The following is a 27,605-nucleotide window of genomic DNA, read 5'->3' on the forward strand; positions in this document are numbered from 1 at the left end:
CCTTTTTATAGATCAAATAGAATTTACAAAGTTATCTAAATGAAGAATCAATTTTTTGTAAATATTTAATTAAAATATTTTTTACTACTAAAAAAAAATTAATTATTATTAATTAAATTGCAATTTTATAAAACACATAAAATCGAGTTTTCTCCTTTATAAAATAAATATTTAATTTGCCTGTTTGTAATAATTTATTAAAAAATTATTTTATTTACTTGTTTGGTATTATCTGAAAAAAATATTATTTCATCTTCTTTGTTTGAGAGTAAATTAAATAAAATGTTATTTTTTTTCAGTTGTCATAAATTATAAAAAAAGTGAAAAAAATATGTTTATTAAATTGTATCTTGACATTTTTAAAAAAAATGTAAAATTTAAAATAAGTTTTTCTATGTAAGATTGCATTGATACATTTTCTCTTTTTATGTAATTTAATATGTTTTATTTTAATTAATTTTTTCTATAAATTTTAAAAATTTATTTACCCCATGAAAAATTTTCTCGATGCCGTCATAATTCTATCGTTAAAATTTTTTGATGCCTTGCTATCTCATGAATCTTCTTTAACTACTAGCCAGGTCATATCTCCGTTTTCATATTTGCATGTAATCAGTCTTCTTGCCAATGGTTCAGATAAAGAGCAATATTTAGGTTGTATTAAAAAATTGGGATTTGAGGCCGATATTGATAAATTTTATGAACATTTTATGAAGTTAAACAATAAGCTTAATACTCATAAAGAGTTTAATAGTTTTTTATGTGTTAAAAATTATTTAATTCATAGAAAGGATTTCGAAATTAAAAATGAATTTAAGACTTCAAGCACTGAACGCTTTGGTCTAACTATCTTTGATTTTGATCCACTTGTTCATAAAGAAAAAGCAAATGAAATAAGTAAAAAAATAGCCGCTGATACTGATAACATAATTAAACGTGCTTTTCAAGATCTGAATCCCGACATTTGTACACTAATATTGAACATTATTTGTTTAAAACTAACTTGGAAGCATAAATTTGACTCTTGTGAGATGAGAGAATTTCATAAATTGCCAGAAAATAAGACAGTATGCAAAGAAAAAGAATCAAAATCTTCAGATCCAGAGGTAGTACTTCAAAATTTTATGAAGCAAGGTGAAAAAAAGAAGTACTGGTCATTAGAAAATGAGGACTTTATTGCTATCGAAATGCCGTACAAAGATTCCTCTTTGAGTTTTGTAGCTCTTATGCCTAAAAATCTCAATAATTGGGAAATAGTAAAAAAAGAATTTTGTTCTTTAGAAGGATTTAAAAATGTATTTTCTAAAATGAAATTTCAATATACTGACCCAATTTTCCCTGAATTTCAATTTGAATCCGAAATTGATATCCTGAAGTCTGCTAAACTTACAGATATTAATGAAACTCTAAACAACTTGGCTATAAACAATATGATGGAGGGAGTTAAAAAAGCAAACTTTAAAATAAATCAAAAAATACTTATTGATGTCAATGAAAATGGAACATTAGCAACAGTTGCAACAACCGGAACATGTTTTGACGGAGGCCCGAAACAATGGTTAGAATTGGAATTTAATCAACCGATGCTATTCTCAATAGTAATGAAAGATAAATCTCGTGAAGAAATATTGCCAATAATTATGGGAAATTATATGGGACCCGAAAAGAAGAAAGAATTAAAATAAATTATTTATTTTATTTGGTTTTCAATTATAAGATTATTTATTCATGCATAAACTGTAAATAAAAATTAATTTTGACATATTTATGAGGCTCTAACGGAGCAAATATATCATTGTTGTCACGTTACAAGCATTATTTTGAGCAATTAATTAGTAAAAATTTTTACATATTATTTTATACGGTTATAAATTATTTAAAAAAAATTTACAATAAATTTTTTAATTGCAATAAGGCTTTGCATTTCATGAATAAATACATTGTTTTCTTTGATTTAATTTTTTTTTGTTTTTTTTAAAATCTTTTGAGATATCATCTAATATCGACTCAAAGGAAAGCGAAATATAACATTTTTAATCGAATTATTATTTACTCCGATAAAATCATAGTAAATTAAATTAAGAGGTTTGTTGTAAATTCCATCTATAACATCTTACATAATCATCAAATAAAACAGAAATTTTTATCTGCTGCCATGCATTAAGATGAGCAAAATTTGATATTGAAATAAAGTGAGTTTCTTACCAAAAAGACATCTATTTGTAAGTTTTTAAAAACATACTTGTTACCGGCTGTGTTGCACACGCCAATAATCAGACTGAAACTGAAAGATGAAACAAATGATAATGATCTGAAACATACTTGTTTCAGATTCGAAACTTAACTATTTAAGAAATCTTAAATAGACTAAACATGCCAAATAAATATAGTTCTTCTTCTAATAAAAAGCCTTCTTCAATAACCAGCTCTCCTTCTGGTAACAATACTATCTTCGATTTCTACCTTTTTTATTTATTTTTTTGACTGCTTTATTATGTATGATTAATTTTGAATTGATTGTCGCAGTCTGTGGTGATGCAGGTAAATTTTTTAATTTTCGAATGTAAAAGATATTTTAAAGTGCCAGTTCACAAAGCATGCTTTTTTTGGTAAAACTTTTTTAAGTCATTTAACCAATGAAGCTAGAAGTTAAAAATTTTAAGTATAATTGTAAAAGAAAAAACAAATATGATTTTTAAATGATATTGTACATAACAACTTATAATGACTCCATTGTATAATATATATAATACAATAAACACAAGTTACAAAGAAAATAGACACATTTATTTTATTTGAAACCATCGCATTTTTAAATAGACTAAACATACGAGAATACTTGTGTGTTAATATAAAATAAATCGTTTTTAGAAATTTGCTTGAAACATGAAGAAATAGTGTACAAAACGTTTAAATGATTGTAGATTGCAGATACAATTCTTTTAATAATTAGAAAGAAAAGGTACATTATCCAAAATGGCTTAAAGTATAAACGGGCTAGTTATTTTTGAAATAATTGAAATGAACGGCCTTTAAAAGTATATTTAATTTTTTGTCAGCGAATCTTGTCCTGTTTATAACATATATTTTCTGTGATTATCATGATAGAAACTATGATGTATTATTTTAATATTAATTTCTAGATAATGTAAAGCTTGTCATAATATAAGAGTCTTTGCAATATTAATTTATATTAAGTATTTGAAATATGCAATAATTAATGTAATGAGTTCATACATTGAGGTAAAGAAAGAATTAGTACTCATTGTTTAAAAATCATTGAATACAATGTGTTTTACTGATTGTCTTTTTAATATAGATTCCATTTTCTGCAAAGTAAGATTTTTAGAAAAACTCATCTCGCCTAAATAGACCGATAAAATTTTGCAAATATATCTGAATATGATTTTTATGACAATCGAAACATTTTTTGGCATGATTTACATAGGTTTGAATATGTAATAAGATTTGTCAAAGAGCGTGGCGAGCTCTTACAAGCCTCTTAAAAGCCTACGTCATATTTGACAATATTTTATTCCTCTTATTGTCTATTAGTCGTTATATATATAGCGAAAAATCTCAAACTCATAAAATCAAGGTGTTGACGGAGAGACTGTATACCAGTTCCAGTGCTCGCGAAATTTACAACCCTGCGCGCCATCTAAGTTATTAAATTTTCGTTTTACGTCAATTTTAGTCAATTGATGTTTCTGAGATGTTTCGTAAAGCAATCAATTAAATTTGTCGACTGAAAATTTATAAATTATTGTGTATTTTATGAAAATAAAGTAATTTATTGCATTTTTACTCGTAATTATCTAGTTATATAATAATATAAATACTTATACATTCATTATTCATTATTTTTTAGTGCAATTATTTATATTATGTTTCAATATCAGTTTTTTTTAACAATCATAACGTTATTTTTTTGTAAAAGCCTTTCCACTTGTGTCATCCCTATGTTTTAAATTGCCTAACAACCAGTGTCTTACGAATCTGAATACTTCTATAGAATTAAACCTTTTAACGCTACAATAATCAAAATACTCCAGGGTCGGCTTCACATAATTTCATATTATACAAAACACGAGCTATTGGTTGTAAATGAAAATACGTAACAAGTTTTTAAATAAAGTAATTAACGAGAAATAAACGGTTTAATTTTTTTTTTTTATATTAATTTATTTAATTAAGGTATTTGATCACAGGCCTCCCTAAATAACAATTCATAAGCATTAGATTCCAAAAAATAAGTAGTCTGGACACCTCTATCCCCGCCATCGTCTTCTTTTAATGATACTGGGTTTTTGATGGGACATCCTGCTGCGGCCATAAGTGCATTAGCAAAAGTGAGTTCGAATTTTGATCTTTCTGGTTCCACAAAAGTAGCAATACGACGAACACATGAAAGATTATCACCTTGTATTAAAAGTGGTACTTCCATATTCGCGTTACTAAAATGTTCATAATATGTTGAAGACGGACAATTAAGAAATGTTATTATATTATTTTTAGTATTCATATTGTGTATTGCTTGTAAATGAGTAGCTATTATATCAATATTTTGTCCACATTCGTCAATGTCTATCCCTTTGGGCGGTTCAGTCAATACATTAATTGAGAATTCGATTGGCGAATATTTATTTGTAGCATCACTTAAAGCTCTTTGGTTTAGATTGTTTTCGAGCTTTTCTTTCACTTTGTTCATTGCTGTTTCTATATCCTCCATTCTTACTGAATATGAATCCTTCCCTCTTTCGCTGATATAAATGTCTACAGGGACTTTCATTACATTTGTATTCTGAGCTTTTATTAATCTACTTAATAAAATAATACTTAGAACAGTTATCATTGTTTTTCAAAATCTAAAATATTTTTTATATTTCTAATTGAAACATGTTTCAATTAGTTTAAAAGAAGTTTCATAATTAATTTTTTATTGGTTAAAAAAAAATAAAAAAAATTTTTTTTTTATTTTTCTAATATTTCTTTATTAGCCAATCTTCCTTTTTCGTATTCACTTTTAAATTTCTCAGTATTTTCACTGGTATCAAATTTCACCAAATAAAATTTTTTTTTGTTTGTTTCATCGTCCACAGTATCTTCAGTTGTGCACCAAACCCACCCATTATTTATATTTTCATTTTTTATTAATTTATGCCTTGGGTTTATATAATGATTACATCCGAATCTCATAATACTTTCTCTTATCATTACAACTTTGATCATCTCTGTTTCTTTTTCTTTATTTATCATTATGTCTCCAGGTCCTCTTTCTTCAAATTTCTTTTTTTCTTTATTAAAAATGTAGAGAAGACATTTCGATTTAAATAAAACTTCGTCTTTTAGATTAGATTCAATAAATTTCTCTTGTAATCCTTTTAGTTCCAAATCTTCTGAAGCAACAACTGGCTCATCATTTTTTTTTGTAATTGTAGAAGTTAAGAAAGAAGATTGTTTTCTAATTGGTCCATTAGTTTGTTTTTCTTCCTCAACTTTTTCTTTATTTTCTTCCTTAACTTTCTCTTCTTCTTTAGTTTCTTCCTTGATTTGTTCTTCGTTTTTCATTAATTGTTCGCTTTTCTCATTTTTCAAATGTTGTTCGCTTTCTTCATTTTTCATTTGTTTTTCGTTTTCCGTTGTGGTGCTCATAAATTAAGGGGTCAGTAAATATCAAAATCTTAAAGTTACAATATTTTCTTTGCTTATTTTTCCTGTTTTTTTAATTGGTCACTTTTCTTACATTTATTTTTAAAAATTGAAAATTCGTATTAAAGTATGGATTTATTGACAGTTAAATTACAAAATGTACAATTAGATTTAAAAAACAGGAAGATACAAAGTAAGAAGAAGGAAATTAATTCAACATTAAAAAGATTTTATTTTTTTAATATAGAGAAATATCAATATAATCTTAATAAGATTCGTTTAGTATTAAAAATTAACGACATTTTAAATAAATTAAAAACGAAAGTCAACAGTAAAGAAAATGTTAATCTTTCTTGTAAAATTCTAAAGAATAATATTTTGAACAGATTAAAGACATTTAAGAAGATAATAAATTTAAAAAAAGACAGATTTCAAAAAGACGCTAAATATAAATTAGAGAAAAAGATCAGCAAAAAATTGAGACTCTTATTAGAAGATATTGTAAAGAGAAGTGAAGGGTATATTTCAAAAGACGAAACGAATGAGACCAAGGAGATGTACGAAATGAGCAGTCTAGATTTTAATTTAGGAAATGCAATTAGTGAAAAATCAGAGACACAATACAAAGACAACTTGGCATTTCCGCATCTTTTCAATGAAGGCAAATGCCATGTAAACAACATGACAAAGAAAGATGAGACAACAAAAGATGACCGAAATATTATAGACAGATTAAAGGATAATACATCAGAATATAATATTAATACAATAATAAGAAACAAATTAGATGATAAAATAACAATAAACAAAGTAGAGAAACCAGATTATAAAAGTAAATTACAAAGGGTAAATAAATTTATAAAAAGCAGATTAGAAAAATTTAATAGAGCCATATTCAGAAATCTGTATAAATCTCTAAAAGGCCTCTACTCGGATATAGTAAAGTTAAATATCTTGACTACTCTAAAGGAACTACAATATTACATCAAAGGTAAAGAAAAATACACTAAAAGGGCACCCAATAATACAAAACTGGCTTATGTATTGAAGAAAGGGAATGTAGAATCAGACAGAAGATTCTTACTTATGATAAATGACACGTTGAAAGATATTGAGAAATATAAAGATCCTATAATAGTGAGAATGGGAATACAATTTATTTTAGCGAAAAGATATGTAGAAGAATTAATTTATTTAAAAGATCAAAATGACTAAAAAAAGAAAAATTATTTGTCTCTATTCAGGATCTTAAAAAAATGAAATTGAAAGATTGTAAAAAAATAAAATTTGAAATCGTAAATATCTTAGTTAAAGAAATCAAATTGAAAGATTGTAAAAAAATAATATTTGAAATCGTAAAATATCTTAGTTAAACCCCCAAATTTAAAAGATAAAAAATTGCACTTTACAATGTAAAATTCATAAGTTTAAAAAGTTGACTTGACTACTTTAAAATAAACAAAAGAAGACATACTTTTTGGCACACTATTTAAATAAAGCTTAAAAAAGAGAATAAAAATTTTGCATTTTTTAATAAGACATTTTATTTTACATTTTTTTATTTTTCCCTCTTTATGGAATCTCCAAATTTAGATTTATACTTTGACGATGAGAATTTGTTTGTTTTAAGAAACAAAATCTTATACAAATATGACCACACTGCTAATCTAATAGACCAACGCCCATGCGACTACATAATGATCAAAAAATTTATAAACCACTATTATTTCTATGATGGATCAAATATTTATAAATCTTCCGATTTACATAACAATTTAGAAAACATTACTGAAAATTTATTAAAAGACAAAATTATAATAGATTTCTATATCTATAATGATATCTTATATTACATTACTTTGGTAAATGATTCTTTATTTTACAATGATATGCCAATAATGGCATATTCTTGGTATGATAAATATTTATTTTATTCTACTAATAATGGTACATATAAAGTAGACTTGGAATCTGATACTCACCAATCTGTAAATGATGTGTCGGCTACATTTATTTGTGCGACAAAAAATGTATTGATTTATTCTAGATTTTCTAAAATTTATATAGACACCGGTAAAAGTATCAGATCAGTACATAGACATGATAATTCTATTACAAATTTGTTTGTAAATGGGAATAATCTTTACGTCATGACTGACGACATTAAACTTAGCATTTTAGATATTTATAAAGATAATTTAAGGAATATTAATGAATATATTAGCACTAATAAGAAAATAATAAGATTTAAAGACTACATTGTTTTGCTAAATGAACTAGAATTGGTCTTTTATAATATCGAAGAATCAAAAGACAATATTTTATATTATTTACCAAATACAACAAGTCTAAATATAACAAATGAAGAAGTAGAAGAAATGCATAGCGTCATTATAGAGCCAGTTTATTATCACGATGACAAATTTACTGATATGAAAATGTATAAAGATATTATAATCCTGACTAATAATGAATATATCTGCAGTGTGTATAAAATCAAGAGATCTTTAGGCATTTTTTATACGGGGAAAAGTATTTGTGTAGTGTTCAGAAATAGAGTGGAGGTTTATAAAATGATTAATGGGAAATTGACATTTATGAGAAAACTTAAAAGTATAAAACAGCAAATAGACGATATTATAGAGAAAGAAGATGTGTATTACTATGTTTCAGGAAAAAATCTGATTAAAAATGGCCTGATAAATCTGGTAATAGACACGGAATATAAAAAATAAACAATTTATAAATTAAAGACTTTTCAATTTTATATATAAAAAACAACAAAATATTTATTTAGCATAAAAAGGAAAGAAAATTTAGAAAGCATAAAAAATAAAATGCAAAATAACAACATTAAAAAAAACACAAAAGATCAAAGATAAACAAGTTTTAAATATATAAAAAGATTACAGTTTCCTGTGGTATTGTCATTTGCAAGAAAAATACAAAGTAATCATAAAAATTGCACTAAACGTTGGTGGGTCATGTCATTTTTTTTCAAAAAATACATATTTTAAATAGTGTATAATACGGCATTAAACATTCTTACAATGCAATAAACACATTTAGTTATAAAGTTTTGACTTTTGAAGATATTTTAAGCGCGTGTATTGGCGTAAAAAATTCGACTCACAATATATAGTTGATAATGGCAAAAAAAAATTTATTTTTCTAGGCATTAAATTAGATGAATGTTCTTTTGTTGCACAAAATTGTCAAGTTTTTTCTTGACAACCTTTGGTAATTTACTTATGTCCTTTACAATCGGCCTTTTAGTCGTAAACGGCGTAGAATTCTTATTGTTCTTTTCATCAACGATAACTTTAATTTTATGATGTTTCTTTGTATTAAATAATTGTCGAACAATATCTTCACAGTCTTTATCTGTTGTCAAATCTTTGTCATTATTGACCATGTTCATTGTATTTTTTACTTTATAAAATTCATTAATATTAGCATATTTTAATATCGACAACAAATCACGATTTACTAAATATTCCATAAAAGTCCATTCAATCGGGTATTCTGTGAAATGTGGTAGACTAGAAATATACTGTAAAACGAAAGTTTTAAACTCAGCAAATAATTCTCTTTTTTTAATATTATTATTGGCTAGTACATTATCTAAATTTTTTTTTATTTGTGGATTCTTACAAAAATTTAAGAAGTATTCTCTAACTGCTTTGTTAAAATGATTATGTTTAATATGGCGAAGTTTATGTTTTTTTTGATCCAGGTCTGTATTTATAAAAACATTTTCATTGGGCGACAATGGAAACGTTTTCTCAATGTTTTTAGTTTGTTCTTTGGCGATGGGAAGGATAGAGTTGCGTACAGTACAAATATGAACAATAAAATATAAAAAACAATACATATGGGTATTAATTGTTCGTTAAAGTAAATTTTGTTGTGTGTTATGACGCGTTTAAATTCAATGACACTGTATTGAGTAAATAGTTTAATTTAAGGTAAAGGTTATGACCATTTAGAACTCTTTCTATGCTGTTCTAGCAAAATCTATTATTGAGTTTTTTAAGATCTATACTTTACTATCCCAATTCAACTTTTGTCTTCAATAGCTAGTTCTTATAGTCGAAATTTTAACTTAATTTTTCGATAGAAAGACGACTGGTCTAAAATATTATACTTGTGAATTATACCTACAGTTTTTTAAGTCTTTTCGTGAATAAAAATCCATAATTCGAAGAATATCTCGACGAAGATACAAAAAATTCTGTTTATTTTGATTCATACCTCGATTTAAGCTTATACTTTCTATTATTGAGTGAAAAAAATTTAAAATAAAGTGCCGCCCGAATAAAATGTTCTTGTTAACGGGGGTTCAGTCATTGCAAAAATCTACAAAAAATTGATCAATTATTCATAAATTTACGCATTTATATATGAGCTAAGATTCGTATTAAATTGTATCAATAATAAAATTTATTTTAAAGTTATTTACTTACAGATAGTTCTATGATAATGTTTCAAACGTCCATATTGAACCTTTTATGAATGTTCAATCATCTTGTGATTAGTTAAAATTTAATATTTGTTATTTTCATTATTGATAATATCAATGTAATCGATTAACCATTCATAATAAAATATTCTAATCAGACCAATCTATTGATAAACATATATGTATTAAAAAATTATCATAGTTTACTAAAAAATTTTTATTTGAAATGTAAATATTATTGTTTTTAGATAGTATATTATCAATTATGAATTAGTAATTTCTTTTTATACTAAAAATGCAATCTCTAATCATATTAATTAAAAAACATTGAAAACATCGAAACATACCATAATAATATCATATTATGCTTTTTTATGTAAACCAAATCCCTCAATTTAAATGAACCATTTGATCTGTTTGTTTATTGTCTCAGTAATAAATAATTTAAGCTAAAAGAAACTAAAATACATAAAAAATTTACATGGGAATTGGACAAAAAATTTGTTAATTATAAAAGCCGTATCACATTCAATGCACATATGTTGTATGATTTTGCGAGTCAATAAAGAACTTTGCTACTTTTAAAATACAAATTATTAAATCTATCTAGGTGTACGTATTCCCGTGATTTTTTTCCCAATTACGCCTAGCTCTTATTAAATTATAATATGCTAACACAAATAGTATATAACAAAAGTGGATCGTAAACCTCGTGAAAAAATATAAAATACTATAGACTTCTTGATCTTATTTCGACATCATTATACTAAACGAATTGAAAAATATAATCTAAAGTAACTTATTTTTTTTTAATCTTAAAATCAAAATTTTATGATTAAACTCTTAACACATTGTTTGTAACAATTTAACTGGATGTTGTTTGTTTGATTATCTCTTAAATGCTTGAAATTTTTAATCAATATAGATGATCCGTTTTTTTTATTTTATTAATTTGTCTTTAACATGGCAATAATCATTTGAAATTAAACGAAAAAGGTATTATATGACTCACAAGAATCAACCATTAGCAGTAAAAAATAACAAAATATGTATTTATCCTTAAAATAACGCAACTAAATTCATACATAAAAATTATAAAAATCTTGTGACTAAACACATGGACAATTATAAAAAAATGTTGTAACCAAAGCCGCTTGTGCCGATAAATGTAAGATTTAGATTTTATTTATATCTAAAAAATACAAATCATGAGTTTTTACGACACTTTTTATAAAAAGAAAACACGAAGTGGATTTGTGAATTTGTTCTATAATTATTTATAATCTTTTAAAATTTGAATTAAATGAGACAAATAAATAGCTTTTAAAAGTGGAATATAAAAAAAATAATTACAAAAACTACTATACATCAACAGCTAGCTTTTCAAAATGATATACTTTGGTTCATAAAAATAATAATCTTTAAATTATTTGCATTTTTTAATAAAAATAAAACTTAAATGTTTTCTTAATTAATTTAATATTTACTTTCATATATATTGAATCTTAGTATGAGAAACTATACATTCAAAAGGTATTTTACGTAGACAAGTCATTTGATTATCTTTGAATATTTATAACAATTAATCGTTTTTTTTGACAGTTACAAAAGTATACTTTATTGAGGGGTGATGTTTTTGACATCAATAATATAAATGTGAAGATCGTTAAAAATTTAACTTTAAAATATGATTTATTTTTTCTTTATCATATCTGATTATGAGTACTCTTCAATTATTTAATTCTCAGAAATTTAATCATAAAACGGCTGTATTAAAGTTAAATACTGTCACTCTTCCAGAAATCTTTTCTGTAGAACTTTACATCTCAGAAGACGAAAATGTATCCAGAATCCATGCAAAGAATTTAATGAGTCTCTAGATGACAATATTTTTGATGACATGGATAATTTGGTAAATTTGCACTGCAATTATAATCGACTGAATACTATGATTTTTTACAACAAATTTATTCCGTTTAAGGTAAGATTGCCAAAGTGTTATAAAAGATATAGATTCGATAATAATTGAATTTAAACAAATTCATCTTGTGGTTAATAGTTTTTGTGCTTCAAGAGTACATTGTGACTAGTAAAAAATAGAATGACAAGCTAATTTTTGAAAATAATATTAACCTATGACGACGATTGTGATAAATTTGACTCTTATTTTGAAATTAGGTTTTTGAAAAGTACTGACGATAAAAAATTTAACAATATCAAAACCGAACAGGAAATCATATCCCGTACTGAAAATGATAAAATAAAAAATATAGAAACTCAACAAAATAAAGATGATACAACTAATAAAAACTCGGAGATCAAAAACAATTCTGATAGTTCCGAAGCGAATACAAAATCAGGGAAAGAGATCCCCAGTGATAATGGATCAAATATCCCATATATTTTCATTGGTTCGTTGCTAACTATATTTATTTTTTTTTTATTTACAAATAAATATTCTTAGAAGTTTATTTAAATGTTATTTTCATATTGATACAAAAGCCTAAATGTGTATGACGCATAATGACACAACGCGGGACTCATTTTTTAAAATAAATATACGTTATAATGAGGAGAAACAAACAAATTTAGATTGTAATATTTATTAAATCGTATTTTTTTTTGTGTCACATCAAATTACAGACTGAGTAATATCTTTAGAGCTGTTATTTTATTTTTATTTGTTTTTCCAAAATGTTATCTATTTCGTTTTAATTTTTTCTGTAGTTGTTCCTACATGGTTCTTTTTAATATTTTGACTATATGTCTATAATGATCAAAACAATGTGCTATAGCAGTTTTTTTTTCTAATATGTTCTTTTCTCTAATATCAGACGACATACAAAAAAAGTATAGTAAGCATTTTAAAAGAATATAGATAAGATAAAACATTAACATGTGCTTTTTATAATAACATTAGTGTTTTTGTTTGTTTTATGTAAATGGGAGCTATTTGGTCGGTTTTCGATTCGAACTAAGAAGAATACGATTGTGAAACTTAAAAATTTTTAAATAGAAAAAATTTATGACGAGAAATATCTAAGAAGGTAAAAGCGTACATCAAGACGATCACGCCGAAGAAGACGCTAGAAAGCATTTTTCTGGATTATCGAAGAAAAGAGATTAAGCCGATGTGAAAATGAGTATGGAGCCTAGAAGTTACCTACAAGCAAGAGACGCTAACGCGGAACCTATTCTCGTGAAATCAAAATATAAACTACATTAAGCATACCCCAATATAAATCATTCATTTATGGCGAAATATTCTACGATATAAAAAATCTGTATGCTATCTAAATTTTAGAAACCACAATTAAAGTATGATTTGTCCGGGTAATTAAAGGTGTGCTTCTAAATGATTTTTTATATTTGAAATCTTCGAAACAAATTTCAACATAAATATTAAAAAAAAGAAAATTAAAAAGAATAAATTCTAGTACGACCATTTATTAAAATTTATATTATGCTTCTTTTTTTAACATTGTTTTAGAAATAATATAACCAAAAAAATAATATATAGTATTTATTTTTATAATTGCTTTCATTGTATGGAACTTTTTGTATTCAAATGAAAGGCAATTTTTTCTTGTAATTCTATTAAATAGATTACAAAAAATAATAGCAAACATATTTGTACAACGCGTAATGTAGATTCGATTCTTTAATTCTTAAAATAATATGCGAAATATGAAGATTAGCAGTCAATGCATAGTGTATCCAAACCCCCATTAAATACATATATAGTTAGAATATTTTATCATTAAAAATACTTATACTAGAGTAATTTACTGTAAATTGAGATAAAATTGTTTTTTTGGTACTGCTTGTATTTATGAAATTATATCAATTATAAATTCTTATCCAAAGGTAATCTTTCAATTTTCTTAGATTATAGAAATACCACCAAAAAAACATTTAACTAGATATATAAAGAATGTATTAAAAAATTTAATGATGCGTTATATTTTACTTAGATTAACTAAAGGGATTATAGCTTTTTCGTAAAAAATCAGCATTTTTATTAAGTAGTTATGTGATATTAATTATTTATACTTTAATTTTTTTCTTAATATATTGATTTTAAGTATAAATTCCTATGATCACGCTTTATTTTCTTCTATTAAAAATCGGAAGATGAATATGTCATAAAATGTTAACCATTTATTTATTAAGGGTTCTAAACCCTACATCCCCCCTCCAGACGGGTAGTCTCTCCATCTTCTAAACAACTCTTCCTTATCTCTTTCAAATCATAATGCCTCTTTTTAACAATTTTACCATCCAGTAGTCTCACAATATATGAATCATTTTCACTTATAGCTACGATCCTTCCGCGACCCGTGAATCTTCCCTTGTCTGTTTTCGCACGTGTACCTAAATTTTCTCTCCTAGCGATTCTTACCTCTTGGCCTACTGTAAATGTCTCTCTGTGTCTTCTCTTGAACCGACCAGCATATTTTCCATTTTCATCATTTTCAATTATAACTTCAGCAGTTTGATCTCTCCACGCTTCCATCGGCGTACATTTTATTGCTGTATGTAGTGTATTATTATATCCTTTGATTGCTCTTTCTATCTTTTCAGAAATATTCCCATCATTTTGCTTTATCAATGTCTCTCTTATAGTTCTGATGCATCTCTCGATTCTACCATTACTCCTATGAGCTTCTAAGCCCACTTTCCTATGTTTAATATCATTAATACTACACCATTCTTTAAATCTATTACTTACAAACTCTTTTCCGTTGTCTGTCACATATTCCTCTGGAAATCCATCTTCCCTTATCCACTTTTGTAATACCTCTATAACTTCACTACTCTCTTTACATCTCAAATTCGAACCCCACAACCTTCTAGTAAAGTAATCAATACCCAGTAACACATACCTATTCTCTCCACCTATGTCCATTAAATCCAACGCCACTTTCTCCAATTTCTTTCTAGTTACTACGAAATCACATCCTCCTGTGTTTTTCCTATTGTTAATCCCACATATTTCACAATTCTTAATTACATTATTAATATGATCTTTCATACCAGGCCAATACCATCTTTGTTTAATGTTATAATAAGTGCCTTTGACACCTCTATGGTTTAACTCCTCATGTACTCTTGTTATTTCATGTTCTCTACTATCTAGGCTCAATATCTCTTTCACCTCACCTGTGGAAAATTCCCAATACTGTTTACCGTCCTTTTCTTTAATATGTTTCTGCTTTTTTCCCAAAATTTGTTTTTCGATCACTTCTTTTCTCTTGTTGTCCTTTTCTTTTTGTTCATCCGAAACTTCTACCTGATCATACTGCCTACTTAACGCATCTGCATCTGTCATCAACTCCCCTTTCACATACTCTATTGTAAAGTCAAACTCTTGTATCTGTTCTACCCATCTGTTTATTCTGTTATTATTGAAGTATGGCTTATTTCTGATCTCTGCTAATGCTTTATGATCCGTCATCAAATGAAATTTCCTTCCTCTCAAATCACTTTCAAACTTCTTTATTCCAAAAAACACCGCCAACATCTCCTTCTCACTTATCGTATATCTTCGCTCGGTAGGAGTCAACATTTTCGATGCCCATTGTATCGGAATCCACTCACCCTCTTTATTTTCTTGTAATAGAATTGCTCCGATCCCCGTATCACACGCATCAGTTCTTACTCTAAATAGCTTTTTTCCGTCCGGAATCTTCAACTTTTTCATATCTCTCAAGCCTTGCTTCATATCCTCAAAAGCTCTTTCCATATCCTCCGTCCAATTCCACTTAACATCTTTCTTTAAAGCCTCAGTAAGCCTTACTGTTCTATACGCATAGTTGGGAATAAAGTCTCTAAACCAACCAGTTAGTCCTAAAAATCTTCTTAACTCTCTAACATTCTCAGGTTTTCTATATTCCAATGTCTCCTGCTTTTTAATCTCATTCGGTCCCATGACCTCCCCATTAATTGTTACTCCCAGCAACATCACCTCATCTTTTTTGTATTGTATCTTTGTTTGGTTTATTCTCAACCCACACTCTTTAAACTTTTTAATTACCCTCTCTAGTAACTCGTCATGCACTCTTACGTCTTTACCATGAATAACTATATCATCCATATATACTTCCACGCCTTTACCTCTGAATTCATCTAAAACTCTGTTCATTACTCTCTGCATTATATGAGGCGAATTCTTAAACCCCATAACCATACTATTCCATTCGTATACTCGACCATTCACTTCAAATGCTGTTTTGTGCTTATGGTGCTCCTCAATCTCAATATGATAAAACCCTTCTTTTAAGTCGATAACCGTAAATACTTTTGACCCCTGTGTGGCTCTCATAATATCCTTAATTAACGGTAGTGAGTACGGGTCCTTGTCAACCAAATCGTTTAACGCCATCAAATTGCTTACCAATCTTACGTCCCCATTTGGGTTTTCAAGTGCTCTTATTGGACTCCTCCACTCACTTTTGGAACGTCTTATAACCCCTCTATTTTCCAACTTATTCAAGTACTCCTCAAATTTCACCCTAAGGTAGTATGGCACATTCTGCCCTCTTTTCACAACCTTTTCACCTTGCTTAGTATTTATTGGACACTTCTCTCCTGTGAGATATTTTATCTTTTCTTCTGATTCTTTAAAAACTTCCGGATACTTTTCAATTAAATTTTCTAACTTATTTACTGTTTTACATCTTTTCCCTTCATTGTTGATAATTGGTTCTTTCTGTAAAACTTGTTCCTTTTTAATTTTATATTTTTCCCTACCAGCTACACTTTCATGACATTCTCTAGCGTAATGCCCTTCTTTCTTACATATAAAACATTTTGTAGTTTCTCTGATTTCTCTTCTTTTCCTATACATCCTAAGATTTTCTTTTCTTTCTTCCCTAAACTCTTTCAACACTTTATCCATAATCTCTTTAATCATTTCTTGTCTTTCTTCTGACTCTCTCTCAAATTCTGCTCCTTTTTGTAAGCCTTTATAAATTTCCTCCCAACTGCTCCTTCCGTCACAAAAATTTTCAAAAATATAATCCTGCAAGTTCGCAGATGCCAAATCCATAACATCTTTCCACTCAACTTTCTCAACTTTCAATATTAACTTTAGTCTCTTATCTATCCTAATTGCCTCTTTCTCTAATGTTCTAGCCTCTTGACTACGGGACTCTCTTGTTTCCCTGTTCATCCTTGTGTTCGCCATGTTAACCATTTATTTATTAAGGGTTCTAAACCCTACATAAAATAAAAAATTCATAATTTTTTTTCTATATATTACTATTAATACATATTCTAAAATTTATTTAACTAAAAAAGTAATTACGGCCATATCTACTGTAAAGCACCGGAACTCGTCAGCTCTCCGAAGTTAAGCCAGTAAGAGCCCCGTGAGTACTGAGATGGGAGACCGCTCGGAAAAGCAGGGTGCTGTAATTTTATTAAAAAATGAAATCTTAAAAACAATTGTTATTTGTTTCAAAACAACACTAATTACTGTCATATTTCTAATTTACTAAAGCGCAAAAGATAAATAAAGGTTCTTTTTCTATTTTTATTAATCATAAAAATAATTTTCTAAAGTTGAGAAACAGAAAGTTAAAGCCAAATATTTACAACTGCCAAAAAAATCCGAGGGCAATTAGGAACTCGCATTTAGAAAATGCTCACATGGAAAATTTATATGCCCCCATATAAAAAAATAAAATTGGTAAGAACAAATTTTGTTGAAACAGATGTGATTTTTGATAGTTATAATAATGTGGTATTATTTACCACATTATTTTTTTTATTTTATTTTCCCTCCGAATGAATTTTCTAGAAAATATTTTGCCATAAATATTTTCTTTTTATTTAACCGTTGTATTATTTTATAGCGAGAAGAATGGACACTAACTACAACAACAGCTTCAACGGGAAGGCCTCTTTGCCTTTCTCTCACAGAAGTAACCAAACTAGCCTACAGGGGAGTAACAATAATAAAATTTAAGTGAAAATACTTATAGTAATATTGCAGGGAGAAGCATCCCGGTATGCTATTTACAAACAGGTCGTTTCCCTGGGTAAACACCACAATAACTTAAAATTTTAATTTAGAAACTTTAACACTGTAGCTTAAAGTAGGTAACACGAATACTAGGACAGAAAGTAAGTTATATGTCTTACAAGACCGAAATATATTTAATGGGTCGATTGGAAATTGCCCCCATTGCAATAAATCAGCAAAGACCGTGGATCATCTATCGACAAGGTGCGAAAAAAATGCATAAACACGACTATATGAGAAGGCACAATGAAATTGTTAAATGCATCCATTTTCTACTGTGTGAACAATATAAAGTGCAGCCTAAGAAGAGATTAAGAAACCACTCAGTACAACAGATAGTTGCCAACAAAGATGTGGAAATAAGAATAGACACGACGGTTAAAATAGAATTAATGATCAAATATAATAAACCGGACATCGTCTTAGTAGATAAAAAGAACAAATTTGATCAGAATAATCGAAATAGATGTCACATCACAAGAGAAATTACAGCAAGTAGAAAACGATAAGTTAAGAAAGTATGATGTCCTCGAGAACGAACTGGGCCTAATATATGGGTTTAAAACAGAAATAATTCCATACGTAATCACTTGGGACGGTATAGTGACTAAGTTTCAAAAATCTTGTGCCACAAGACTTGAAATTTCTAATAAGGTAAAGCGTACATCAAGATGAACACGCTAAAGAAGACGCTAGAGAGCATTCCTCCGGACTACCGAAGGAGAGTAGACGAAGCCGACGTGGAAAGAACTATGGAGACGAGAAGCCACCTACAAACAGGAGACGCCAACGCGGAACCTATCCTTGTTAAACTAAAAGTATTAATTACAATAAGCATACCCTAATTAAATTTATTTGTTAGAAAATTTAATAGTGTAAAATCAGGGTGTTCATTACTCGTCCTAAAGCTAGTAGAATTTTTATTCTTCTCCTTGAGGTACTAAAAGACAATGTATTACCCGATGTCTGGAGAATTAACCGAAAATCAACATATCAAACCAGCAATTTACCTAAAAATTAAAAATATATTTATTTTTTATAGAATATCCATTTTATATAATTACTTTAACATTTTAATATGTATGGATTAAATAGATATTGTATATTAAAGCAGTTGAATATTATTAGAATGGATATCCCTATAAAAAGTAATATCATAATTTTGTCGGTGAATTGTTTTTCGGTGAATTCTCCTAGAACCGTATTACCCGGCCTATTGTAATCTTCAATAAATGAAAAGCATACGATGGCGAATTTAGATAAATAAGGACCGTGAATCCTCTTATAAACTTTGTACCCCAAATAATTCTAAAACATATCCCAACAAATTGAGGGGTTGGTCTCTTTTTATAGATAGATATTTGGTATAAACAAAGAATAAGGCTGAATGAACACTATGAGTAACCTTTACAGTTAATCTGCGTCACTAATACCGAAAAATCAAAGTTTAAATCATTTTTTCTCTTTAATAGAAATAAAATTTTAAAGTATTTTTTGTAATTTTTCATTTTTTACACTCCTTTATTTTTTTAATGCAATTTTCTAAACGGATAGACACCGAAATTTGTTTAAATGTAATATTTGTAAAAAATAAGATTTATTCGAAACAGAAAAATAAAATATGAAAAGTATAGATTAAAAAAACCTTAACAATCTTTACCTTTACATATAGTTATTGAAGGATTTGTAGTACGTTGTTTGATTTTCTCTATTCTGTTGTTTGTTTTCTATATTCCGATGTTCTTTTTTAAAAAAAATATAAAATACCAAGAAAAAATTGAAAAAACTTACACCAGATCTTTGAGAAGCGGTCTTGACACTGTTAGAAAACGAAAACTTATTTCATAATTTTTTTTCAATGTAGTTCCTCGCACAAAGACCTTATCATAAAATAATAAAAACCACGAGCCAGTTATAAAAAAATAAATGGTACGATCAAAGCAGCTACAACATCAAGATCCTTAAGTCAGAGAACTTAATAATTAAAATTTTGGGCAACGGTCTGAGACCGGACCTTCCCTATTTTTTACGTACTAAATCCGGCACAGCCCGTAAAGTGGGATAATATTTTTTACGAACAACATCCCAAGAGTCGAGATTTCGCGAATTTGTTTAAATTTCATTCGGATTCACATTTCTTGAGCTAGAACTTTTTTGTTTTTATGATGATTTTTTCAAAAATTTTCTACCATTATGGCATGTTGGAGCCTTTTGACAGTAGGTCAAAAATCCTCCAAGATCCACATGGGGCAATATGTTGGATAATGGATGAAAGTCCACTAAAAAACGCCATAGAATGTACGAATTGTCATGTTATAATGGTATTAACTCCTTACGATTCGTACAAAAACCGCCACCAGTTTAAGTTTAGAGGAAAAGCGGGATGTATCATTAATGGGAGTTTTTGGTAAAACTTCATTTTCTAATCCCGTTACCTATACATAATTATATTCATATTCTGTATCCATCTACTGAAAAACAGTTTACACTAAACTTAAACAAAAATTCAAGCGTTTCAGTTTCCTGTGTCTTCAGGGTTAAAAAAAACATACAAAGCACTGAAATCGGAAAATATCAAGCACCAAAAATAAGGGATTTGAAGAAGTGACACAACCCGATGAAACAGAAATCGTAAAAAGGACATTTGTCAAATCACGTCGGAAAGATATGACACAGTCAACCCCCGTATATGGTTGGTGGTACAATAAACGAGCAACCGTTAGAATTGAGAATCGAGATGTTATCTAACCGGACTATCCAGACGATGATTCAGTTTAATATAAAAAATACTTAAAAAACGTAACGATTTGCATAACTGATTGGCACAAATCCTACCGCAGCAGTAGAATCCATCAACGGTGATCATCGCGTTGTAGTCCTCGATGTTGGTTTAAAAACGAAGCAGGAGAGGCCACAAATTTAATAGAGGGGGCCTGGTCATATCTTAAATGTGATAAAATAGCTAAAAAAGGGAATAAAGAAAGAGGGATCCAGATTTTTTGGAGGTATTTAAATGGAGAAGAAAGTGTGCAATATATAAAAATTTTAAGAGTTGCAGAAAGTTTTCATTTTAATTATCATAGTTTTCTTAGAATAAAATGCTTTTATTATTATTATTATTTCATTTCTCTCTAATGGCCAACCCTTAGAGAGAAAAAAGTCCGGGCTCAGACTGTTGCGCCCAAAATACTTGTAAATGGGTATAACACGAAAAAAATTAACAAAAATTCCTATAGAATAAAATTCTTAGGCAAGATTAATCAGCGCCCCATATATACATGCAATATATTTCTGCGCGTCCTATGTAAGGCACAATTTCCATGAAAATCCGGCATCAATAACCCCTTGACGAGGCATTGTAGATATATCATATATCAATTTAGGCTATTAAGCAGTTTCAGGCAAACGAGCAGAAACCAAAGTTGCGAATGTGTTATATCAAAAAGCAGATAATTGTTTATTAAATGAGGATACCGTCATTTACTCTGAATTTTTTGCTAAATTTATTTAGAATAATTGCGGACAATTCCGGGTGTATACCAAAAAAGTACTATTTACAGATTATTATAGATTCCACAATTCAAAAGTTTATTATAAACTCTGATAGTTAGGAATGAATTGTATATTATTACATTCGTAATCGTCTCAAAAAAATACAGCAGTTGATTTTTTTTAATGATTAAAGCAAGCCTCACTTCTATTTATGATTCCTATACTATTAAAAATGATCTTGTACGGATACTCGAAAACAATAGTAGTCTGGTATGTGAAAGATTTTTTGAGCACGTGGAAGAATGAATCAAAGTAAAGGAAGAAAAGTGTCTTTTTGTAATATTTAATTAAATTAAATTTAATTTTAAAGCACAAAATATTGCAGTAATTAATTTATAACAAATGTAAAATATAAAAATCAAACAACGATATATAAAAAGCGAAAACCACGCAATAAAAAGAAATAAATAAATTAAATATTTTTATAAATATTGCGTTTTCCAAGGAAAGATCTTTATATTTGTTTTATATGTCTGATAAATGTATTTTTATCACAATTTAATGTCGCAGAATCTACTAAAAAAAATATTTGTTTCCAAACATTAATATGGATATTCCATTTATTTTTTAGTAGCGGGGAATTCCATTTCGGCCAATGGCATACGCTTTTTATTAAAGATTTTTTTGTTATTTTTATCATAAATTATATATAATTAATAGTGTAATTGAATTATTTTTGTTGGAAATAGCAGATGAGTCTGGATGAAATTGCATATTTAAGAACTTTTTCTTTTATATTTAATTCTGAAACACTGATTAGTGATAGCCATGTTTGATTGGACCAGCTTGTGATGAAACAGTTTGATGTTTGATAAAGATCAATGATTGATACCTAGAGTTACAACAATTTTTTTAACTTAAGTACATCAACTGTTAGTCAGACAAATTCGTTTGGAATAAATATTGGGGGGTAAAATTTGTGGATTTGGTTTATTTTATTTTGCTATGACTAAAATGGTTTTTTGTTTCGAAAGATAGATTTTGTTCTATTTTTAATTTATAAAAAAGTGGCCGACATTAGGGCGAACGGAAAAATTTTAAAAATGTTCCCGGCTGTCAACGTGTTAAAGAAAACAACTACAAAGTAAAAATTATAATTTATAACAAATTTAACAATGTAATAAAGAGTTCAAATAAAAAAGATAAGTATTAAAAGGGCAAACCATAGAGGGTGTCTAATATTTGAACGGTTGAAAGGCTTGAATATAAGGGCTAAATATTTCAGGTAGATTTTCGTGGTGGGAAAACATTGAAATAACGTATTAAATGTGTAGACGTTGTTTAGGTTGTTGCGAATTGTTAAAAATTTGTTTCTACAAAAAGAAGATTATAGTCATAAAACTGCGAGCAAAAAAATATTTTCGAACATAAACAAGATTAAATATTGATAATTTATCAAAAGAACACGATCTGCCTTAAAGAGTGCATGCCCGTTAGATCTAAAACAAAAAATACTAAAAAAAATAATCTGATAAAATACTTAATATAAAAAAACCATTTAGAATCTTATATAGTTGCTTTAGTATTGTACTTAACGCAACATGCACGTATAATACATTAATTAATTTTTTCTACTTTAAATTTCTAAATTCCGATCTAACGATAAAAATTTTTACAATAATTGACTCGTTTTTTATCGCTATCAGCACTAAGATTTTAATGAATTTTTTTTTCATACTTTTTGTTTACATATTATAGAATTACCTTTGTTTCAATTACGGCCATATCTACTGTAAAGCACCGGAACTCGTCAGCTCTCCGAAGTTAAGCCAGTAAGAGCCCTGTGAGTACTGAGATGGGAGACCGCTCGGAAAAGCAGGGTGCTGTAATTTTATTGAATGCGGTTTTTTGAATAACTTTCGATATGTACATAAACAAAAAAATATACGAGTCAAATTTTATAAGTTTAGAAGAAAGATGAACCAAAGAAGCAATTGAAGAAATCAAATAATTTTTTGTTAGCAGTAGGCAAAGAAAAAGAAGGGCGAGGGTAAGATAACATTACCCACTCTCCCCAGGTATATGATTCCCGTGACCACTTAAAAGTACTGAAGCTAGCGAAGAAAATTGAGGCTAAAAAGTTTTTATCGCTCTTTAAATGATTTATTATAATATCAGGAGGAAGGTAAGAAAATACAACTTAGTTTTATTTAAAAAAATCGGTTTAGTAATCGTCTGTTAGTATATAAGCAAGGCAAAAAAAACATTCACTAGTAAATAAAGTCAAAATAAAACAAAATATGAAACGGATACTACTAAAAGAAAAAAGATTGTATATACATAAAAAACGAAGGTATTTTTTAATTGAATTTATTCTAAAAGCATAAATATTGATGCCGAAAAAATTTATCTGTTATTAAACAAATGTAAAGATCGGGTAGAAATAAAATTAAGATGTCTTCTAAGAAGTTTGATTTATTCTAATTTGTAAACACATTAAAGGACTAGGAAATCTTGTCATATTCCCCATGTACACTGTCAGATATAGAGTGCATACTGTTAGTGCAGCAAATTCAATATCAAGAAATTTCTTTTTTTTGCATTTAAGAGGTAGGGAGAACCCTTACATGTGGACTAGGGGATTTGTGTGTGATCCTTATCAAATTGGCACTGTAAAATTCTTACTCACCAAAACACCCTCCATATAACTTGTCGATCAGAAATCTCCTTTGTTTCCATTAGATTTTGGCACCAGAATGAATTTTTTAACACCTATACCAAAAATTGCGTCCAGAAGATCTCACGGCGAATATACTTAACGGACAGGGGTTAATAACCCGAGGAGAGACATCACAGTACTAGCTTAAAAATTCCTACAATTATCTGTATCGCAAGACAGCTCCTTACACCACTACATTCCCATCTCGGCATTTTATTGGACTAAATTGATGTCTAGCCAACTACGAGTTTCGACCACCGTGTTTTAGAATCTGAAAAAGGGTCCACGAACCTCATATTATTTTATTTTGGTTATTCAGGAAATGGCAATAAAAATAGCAAGCTCTCGAAAAGAAAGCTCCTTATTGAATGCCAAATTACTTTATTATAAACGTTAAAACATGCGTTAAATTCTCAAATAAAGTTGGATTAAGACACGAATTTAATGCTTTAACTTAACACGCTCGAAATCTAGAGATGCTATTTCTGGGCTTTTGAGTTCTTTGAAAAAAAAAGCTATGTTTTTAAGCAAGCTAAAGCCCACTAAGCGACTCAAAAAGTATAATCAGAAAATCAAAAGTTTGACCTTAGTTTACTAATTTGGCGTAAAATTCATTATGGTGAAATATTTCCCAAATAATGCAAAAATGATATCTGTTCACGCCGGTCTATCTGTTAAACTAACCAAAACAACAAAGTTTGCAATAATTTCGACAATATTTCTATACGTCTATATGAGTCAAGGGCGAACATTTTCCAACGCGTTAAAAAATAAAAATATTAATAAATTTAGTCTGCACTAGAAATCTGCGGGTAACAAATATTCTCCAATTTCTTTATTAAGTAAAACATGAGCATACATCTATTTGTTTACAATATTGCTTAGCAAATATTTTTAAATGAGAAAGACCCGTTGGATGGCTTCCAATGTATCTCCTATTTATAATACCCAAAGTTAACCTAAATAGTGGTTAAATTTCGGCACATGCCTGTATGTCAAATAACTATAAGCTACGTCTAAATATGAGCGGGTGCATGCAATCTATTGAAAAAGTAAAGGACTTTATTAATAATCCAGCTAAAAATATTTGGACAAGTTCAAGTAGAAAAATAACATAAAATTACTTTATTGGGGTATAATATTATATCTTACTTACTAATTACCTTTCAAATCTATACTCACAATTTCTTCTTAAGATCCCAGAGTTCCTCCTGAAATTTACACATTGGGTCCCTAAATACCCCTTCCTGTTCATTATTGTCATGTATCCGGGGTACATGGCCATTTTTATAATATCTCTCTAAATAGTTTTTAATGTAAATATGTTTATTGATGGTTTTAGTCTCTCTCTCGGATTCTATATATTCCATACCCTTCACAGACAGACTTTCTTTTATAGTTTATTTTTAATTTAAAGATTCTTGTCAACACTAAACTACAAACATTGGCGTACTTACGAATGTAGTAACGACCATGCAACTTTCGTTTGTTTGTTTGTTTGTGTGACTCATCTTGACATGTAACTTGAAATGCTTGACATGTCTTTGGACATCAGTGACAGTGACATATTTGACATCTGTTCATGTGATGTAGCAATGTACATCACAATTATCAAGCCCATATCCGATTGACATAGTTAGGCTTTCTAAAGTCATTTTAAGGACTCTGTCTTTTTATATACTTTCATTCTAATTGGATCTTTTTTATATGCGAGCGGCGGAATTTAGTTTCTATTCCATCCCAAGTCATTACGTAATAATAAATTCAGTTTGAATTTGTAGAAAGAAGTTACATGATTTGCAAGCAAGTCGTATTATGTTTATTTATTGTTTCTACCACATGAAGGTTGTTAAAGCTTTTGATTCCAACTTCAACAACGATCACTTCTTTCCTCAACTTGTCCACATTTAGTATATCAGGCTTGTTATACTTTATTTTGATACTTGAGTGTATCCTATTGTCAAATCTTATCTCAACATACTCATTAACTACACATTTCTGGAATGAATGATTTCTAATTCTTTACGCATGGGATAATCCATACGTCTTACATAACTGCTGGGTTGGTGAAAAAGTCCGCCAAAGTGGAAAAGTCCGCCACCGTATTTAAGAAAATTTGAAAAAAAATAGCCCTTAAAATAGAATTTCGAAACTAACAAACAGCATCAGGAAGAAACACCATAAACTAAAACTACAAATTTTATAATAATATAACACAAAATATTTAACATTTATACTCTTATTATACAATTCTATGATATTAAAAGACAATATGTTTTTTTTTTCAAAAATTTATTTTTCGTCGAATGTTAAGGAACCCTCTTAATATGGAAAATGAAAGAAGATTACAAGAACAGAAAGAAAGACCTGTCGAAATAAAATGCATAAAAAAATAAACATATGAAAATATACAAAGGACATAAATACTATAAGAAATACACCGGGGCTTCAATTATAAGATGGTCTTGCTATTTAAAAAATTGTAAAGGAAGTATACGCATGAATACTACAACAAATGAAATATGTGATTATCAAGAAATTAATCATGAAGAATTAAGTAATTCACAAATTAAAATACTATTTGTAAATGAAGATATAAAAAGAGATAGCCTTACGAGTAGAAAAACTAAAAACGAAATTGTATGTGCAACAACATCAATGCTCGATGATTCAGAAAGACAGATACTTCCAAGTATACGTAACATAAAGAGAAGAATTAGAAATATACAAGATTTAGCTCAAAATTTTAGCTATTCTAATAATTATGATATTCCAAATGAGCTACTAATGACACGTTCTGGGATCAAATTTATACAGTATGATAATTATTTTAGTGCGAAAGAAAGAATAATAGCATGCTGGTCTGATAAAAATGTGAACAACGCCAAGAATAAGAAGGTCTTTGCAGTTGATGGGACATTTTACTCGTCACCTCTAGCCTTTTTTCAACTTTTCGTAGTATTTTTTGTAGATGAATATACTTACATTCCTTTTGCTTATTTTCTGCTGCCAAATAAAAAATATGAATCATATGTGGAAGCTTTTAAAATGCTATTTAATTTAGCAAATGTTAAAAAAATGGAATATGATAATAGATGGTGAGTTGAATATACATAAGGCACTGAATAGTGTATATCCAGACACCAGAATAAGATTTTGTGTATTTCATTATTCACAGGCGGTTTTCAAAAAATTTAAATCATTGGGATTTTCTAAATTATACAAGGATGATACAATTTTTAGATTTTATA

At 28.2% G+C, this 27,605-nt stretch overlaps 6 protein-coding genes and 2 non-coding genes across 8 annotated transcripts; 5 read left to right on the forward strand and 3 right to left on the reverse strand.

Annotated features, from left to right (window-relative positions):
- Positions 1-491: 491 nt before the first annotated feature.
- On the forward strand, positions 492-1,685 carry VNE69_06051 (serpin-type proteinase inhibitor 17; the record flags this gene model as incomplete). Its single annotated transcript, XM_065473803.1, has 1 exon — positions 492-1,685. The coding sequence occupies one exon, from the start codon at positions 492-494 to the stop codon at positions 1,683-1,685; it is 1,194 nt and encodes a 397-aa protein (XP_065329875.1).
- A 2,507-nt stretch (positions 1,686-4,192) lies between these two features.
- VNE69_06052 (spore wall protein) lies at positions 4,193-4,855 on the reverse strand (the record flags this gene model as incomplete). The annotated part of the gene is made up of 1 exon (XM_065473804.1): positions 4,193-4,855. The coding sequence occupies one exon, from the start codon at positions 4,853-4,855 to the stop codon at positions 4,193-4,195; it is 663 nt and encodes a 220-aa protein (XP_065329876.1).
- Positions 4,856-4,974: 119 nt separating this feature from the next.
- On the reverse strand, positions 4,975-5,655 carry VNE69_06053 (Ran-specific GTPase-activating protein 1 (DNLI1); the record flags this gene model as incomplete). The annotated part of the gene is made up of 1 exon (XM_065473805.1): positions 4,975-5,655. One exon carries the CDS (start codon positions 5,653-5,655, stop codon positions 4,975-4,977), a length of 681 nt encoding a protein of 226 aa, XP_065329877.1.
- Positions 5,656-5,781: 126 nt separating this feature from the next.
- On the forward strand, positions 5,782-6,867 carry VNE69_06054 (uncharacterized protein; the record flags this gene model as incomplete). Its single annotated transcript, XM_065473806.1, has 1 exon — positions 5,782-6,867. One exon carries the CDS (start codon positions 5,782-5,784, stop codon positions 6,865-6,867), a length of 1,086 nt encoding a protein of 361 aa, XP_065329878.1.
- Positions 6,868-7,226: 359 nt separating this feature from the next.
- Positions 7,227-8,387, forward strand: VNE69_06055 (WD40 repeat domain-containing protein; the record flags this gene model as incomplete). The annotated part of the gene is made up of 1 exon (XM_065473807.1): positions 7,227-8,387. The coding sequence occupies one exon, from the start codon at positions 7,227-7,229 to the stop codon at positions 8,385-8,387; it is 1,161 nt and encodes a 386-aa protein (XP_065329879.1).
- Positions 8,388-8,830: 443 nt separating this feature from the next.
- On the reverse strand, positions 8,831-9,526 carry VNE69_06056 (putative SP-containing protein; the record flags this gene model as incomplete). Its single annotated transcript, XM_065473808.1, has 1 exon — positions 8,831-9,526. The coding sequence occupies one exon, from the start codon at positions 9,524-9,526 to the stop codon at positions 8,831-8,833; it is 696 nt and encodes a 231-aa protein (XP_065329880.1).
- A 7,893-nt stretch (positions 9,527-17,419) lies between these two features.
- VNE69_06805 lies at positions 17,420-17,536 on the forward strand. The gene has a single exon (XR_010574006.1). It is a non-coding gene; the product is annotated as a 5S ribosomal RNA (ribosomal RNA).
- A 5,874-nt stretch (positions 17,537-23,410) lies between these two features.
- On the forward strand, positions 23,411-23,527 carry VNE69_06806. The gene has a single exon (XR_010574007.1). It is a non-coding gene; the product is annotated as a 5S ribosomal RNA (ribosomal RNA).
- The last annotated feature ends 4,078 nt before the right edge of the window (positions 23,528-27,605 follow it).

This window comes from Vairimorpha necatrix, chromosome 6 (genome assembly GCF_036630325.1).
Source record: "Vairimorpha necatrix chromosome 6, complete sequence".
Lineage (NCBI taxonomy): Eukaryota > Fungi > Microsporidia > Nosematidae > Vairimorpha > Vairimorpha necatrix.